The following is a 4,640-nucleotide window of genomic DNA, read 5'->3' on the forward strand; positions in this document are numbered from 1 at the left end:
TGCCTCGATGGAAGAGAGATAGTGGTGGTGGTTTCCTTTTCCTTTTCCTTTTTCTTCTTTCTCCTCTCTTTCCTTTCTTTAAGGTGACGCGGATCACACGGGTGGTAGCATGGTGTGGTTGTCGTTGATGTCGAGCAACGGACGCCTGTTCTGTTGGACAAAGTCCTGGAAGATCCTGTAGGAGGGCCCGCGTACTAGTTGTTATCGCCTGGACGAACGGAAGTCTGCACTAGGCTATGCCAGGGTGACCACTCCTTCCGGCTCCGGGGACCAACAGTTGTCGGACAGCCAACAACCGACCACCACCGTCACGAAACCGATCAGCAGTGCTAAGAAGATGTACACCTCCGCCTTTCCTAGGGAATCTGTGTAAGGGAGGAAGGGAAGGGGGAGAGAGCGAACGAGTTTTCACACACACAGTTTTCGTTTCGGATGAAAGATGGTGTCTCGATGAATAAGGTGTCAACAAGGTTGCTCGTGAAAGATTATCGTGAAGAGTCGATTTTCAGGGATCGAGATAAATTGGCATGCAAAAAATTCGATTGAGGCTTTAACTTTGGAGTTGGAAGTAAAATAACTTCATCTTAGAATCATTAGGATCTATGTGTACATTTTTTGTTTCTATTTAAAACTGTTTATAATAAACTAAATAAACAGTTTAATTTTTGTAGAAACTTTTATGTTCTCGTTTATCTTTACTTAATAGATTGTCTAAAAAGATTTTAGTGATTAAAATGAATACGAAAGTTATACAAGTATTCAAAAATATTAATTGAGATTTATTTATTAAGTTGTAAGTAGAGATACGAATTTAAGTTTAGATGAAGCAAAATATAGATATCTATCTCATTTTGTTTGACTACAAACATAAATTGCTCGTAACTTGATAAATAAGACTCAAAAAATATCTTTGTAATCTCAATTCTTATATTTGTTTCAGCCTCTACTCGATCGAATCTTCAAAGCTGTTTCACGAATATGTTAATACCTTATACATAGAAACGACACCAAATATGGATAAACATGAATGGAAGCGTGCATGGCATGCCGACATGCTCTTTGTAAAGGAAAACGATCGAGGCACAAGATGTGGTTATGTACAAAGTAAGAAAAATGAGAAGAATGACGTGGATAAATTATGGCAGTGGTCACTCGAATTTTCATGTGATGATTTATGGATACTCGTGGAAAGGTTTACGTGGATTTGGAAGTTTAGATTAAATTTTAATCGATTTATGAATTGATGAGATTTTCATGTGACAATTTCTCTATTGAATTTTATTTTCTTTCGAATTATTGAGCCATTCTAAAAGTTTCTATATTAACTTATATATGAAAAATTGGATATTAAAATTTGTAACTTTTTCTATTTTTATTTTTTTATCGTATTATATTATTAAATGCATATTATGCATTTACGTTTTATATCTCGTGTCATTTAACGTGTTAGTTTTAAGTAATAAGAATGAATTTTATTTTATTTCTGACATTTCCTCTGCTTGAAAGAGACTATTGATTTCTGTGGATCATATTCGAATGAGCAAACGAATGAATGGAAAATATAGTAAATACAATACGAAAATTCCATCAATTGAATATTGAATTTCTATCTCGTTCTACATGTTTCTCCGATTTATCTTCAATCGATTTATATTTGTGCTGCTCGCTTGAATATTTCTTTGCATTTAAAAATATGAAAAACGTTCTTCGACGGTTTATATTTTTTAGAAATTTGAATTTGCATATTAAATTAAAATGTTTTTGAAATATGTTTGCAAAGATGAAATGTGTTATCAAAGATTATGGAAATATTTTAAAATGTCCGTATCGAATTGTGAATTACGTTTATCCAATTTTCAGGATGACTTAATAATTCTTAGAAGTTATATTTTATTTTTATCACGAGACTTAAAATAGAAATTGTGAAACCTTGTATGTGCGAGACAAATTTTTTATCCATGACAATGGAAGAAAATTGAAAAACAAATCGAGATCACAATATCTAAAAATCTAATTATAAAACAGAAAGCGATTTCCAATTTAATAAACAACACGCTTCGAAATTGAGAAAAGTCAATAAACAATTTTTTGATGTCCTTTTTTTTTACAATTCGAGAGATTATGTGAGTGAAACAATTCGATAAACATCGATGACAAATATATTTGTATTCTGAACAAAAATTCAACACTCAGAAAGCTTTTATCGCGGAAATAAAAACATTTTCAAAAAATTCAATGTTACGAATGACGATTCTATAAATGTTTGAATGTATACACAATTTCTATTTATGAAATTTTAGTTAAATTCTATTCTATTAAAAAATAGTTAAAAATTTTTAAAAAATTCTTGATTAAATTAACTTAGAAATTTCTTCATATTAGAGATCAATCAAAATATAAAATCTCACAAATAAAAACACAGCTTTAATGTTTAAATTTAAAAACTATTTTTGACGATTCTCAGATTCTTTTCACGTTCTCATCTTAAGTGGATGGAAAAAATTTCAACTTATAATGAAATATTCGTATTCGTCGTTGAAAAACTTAAGGATACATGGACCCATCGAGAAATTTGAAAGTTAAATCAGAATCTAGAGATCCGTAAGCGAAAAATACGCGTATTGTTCATTCGTTTCATGAATTTTTCACGTGTTCATCATTGTACCATCTTCGACGCCAACGTCGAACGTTGACACAGAGATTCGAAAGACCGAATCTTTGACTTGATGTAATCCTTTTAATCCTCTCGTTTGAATTTTTATCGAATAAAATATGCGACGAATATCGAATAGAAAAAGGAATAGAAATTTCAACGATTTTCTTACGTATCCTCCTTATTATAAAATTTTTCGAAATCATAGATGTGGACGAAATTTGAAATAAACGAACATAAAATATGTTGGAAGATTTAATTATTAGTTCAAGGATCGATGTTACGATATATAGATCATGGATAGCTAATTCGAAAGTCAAGTTATAAACTCGACAAGTTTTCATAGTAACACGATGAGAAATTGCTTGCTTCGATAAATTACGATACGAAGGTAACACGAACGCGTGAAAGTTATACACGATACTTAACCTATTCGATCTAACATAACGTTTGAAATGGATTTATGATGGATAATTGGTATGTTAATGATTATATAGTGACAGCAAATTTTATGATACATGCAAAAGTACATGATGAATCAACTGGAAAAATTATTTTGTTTGTAGATAATTTGCTAATGTGCAATGGAACAGTATCTACAAATATTTATGAGAAGATTTGATGCAGCAAAAAAGAAAAAAAAACAAATTAATTTTAGAAGCTGAAAGTAATCTAAATTAATAATATCTAAATAGATGATTTTCACTAACATGCATTCTATTAATATACATTCATATAAAATGATTCAAATTAAAGGAAAAATTTCAATATTATTCTGAATAAAATACATATTCTGAATAAAATATATATACCAGATAGATTCAATTTCGTTCTTGAATTAAGAAAGATAAAATAAACTATTAAACTATATAAATTTTTTAATTCAACAAGTAAATCAAAATATAATAGATATAATTCCTATACATAATAATACTCCATCAAACGCTAAATATTTAAATTCCTCTGTATCTACATTCATAACAAGAAATATACCATCAAACATATATACTACAATAAAAAGCGTAGAAATATCTATTATATATAAATGTAATAAATGTTAAAAATTTTCATGCACATTTAAAACTTAAATTTCAAGCCATAATATCTAATATTAATAATAACACCCAATCCTTTATAATATCACATGCTTATGCATTCATACTTATTCATCCATATTCTACAAAGCTTACTTAATTTTCCCGCCAAATTTTAAAATAGCCCTATTCCTATTTCCACACCGAAAAGCATAAAAATAAAGGATTTAAAAAAAGAAAAGAAAATACACATTCAAGACACATCAAATTGGCGGAGAAACACGGATCCTTTACCTAGAGGCCCCTTCGATTTCCACAGTCCCTTGATCAGCGTGGGGTCGCCGCGGCGCCAGTCGCGCCACCCTCGGCCCCGACGAGGCAGTCCCCCGGACCAACTTGCGCCACCGCCGGCGGCACCGCCACCAGCCCCGCCACCGGTACTTCCGGTCACACTGAAACCAATCCCACTTCCACCGGCGGCGGCGGTGCCAGAGCCAGAAGCACCGCCGCCAGCGGCGCCGAGAGTGCTCGCGCCACTGCCAGCAGTGCCACCGCCGGGGCCCGGGGTGCTCGGCGATCCAGCCTGCGGCTGTCCATGGCCCCCCGCTCCGCCACCTCCCTGTGGCAACGGCAGTCCCGCCGCTAATATTTTTGTTCATCCGTTCCGAAACAGCAGCGTGAAAAAGGACATCGAATCGATCGAATTATTATTACGAACGCGATTAATCTTAGCATTGTATCATCGCGTAAGTCGAGGTACGCTGTTTCCGTCGTAGTGTCTCGAATTTTTCTTTAGGGAATTTCTATGAATATGTGACGTCACGCTATCCCTATACCAGGTTAGATCAGGCAGAGGCACGTCACGTGCCCAGGTTTCCGCCAAAGACAAGCATTGCATCGTGTCACGTGACGTGCATGTGGTCGAATAGCAGTGGGGATAACATGACGTCATG

General features: G+C 33.9%; 1 protein-coding gene across 5 annotated transcripts in view; it reads right to left on the reverse strand.

Moving 5' to 3' along the window:
* Window position 1: 1 nt before the first annotated feature.
* LOC102676038 (rRNA 2'-O-methyltransferase fibrillarin-like) overlaps window positions 2–4,640 on the reverse strand; it is a 67,137-nt gene continuing 62,498 nt past the window's right edge. For all 5 annotated transcript variants that reach the window (XM_006612981.2, XM_006612982.2, XM_031509189.1 and 2 more), the window contains 2 exons: window positions 3,982–4,329; window positions 2–365 (listed from right to left, as the gene is read on the reverse strand). In XM_006612981.2, the coding sequence (XP_006613044.1) occupies window positions 235–365; window positions 3,982–4,329 (479 nt within the window). In that variant the 3' untranslated portion in view covers window positions 2–234. The remainder of the gene's footprint in view (window positions 366–3,981; window positions 4,330–4,640) is intronic.

Source organism: Apis dorsata, unplaced genomic scaffold (genome assembly GCF_000469605.1).
Source record: "Apis dorsata unplaced genomic scaffold, Apis dorsata 1.3 scaffold_132, whole genome shotgun sequence".
Taxonomy (NCBI): Eukaryota; Metazoa; Arthropoda; class Insecta; order Hymenoptera; family Apidae; genus Apis; species Apis dorsata.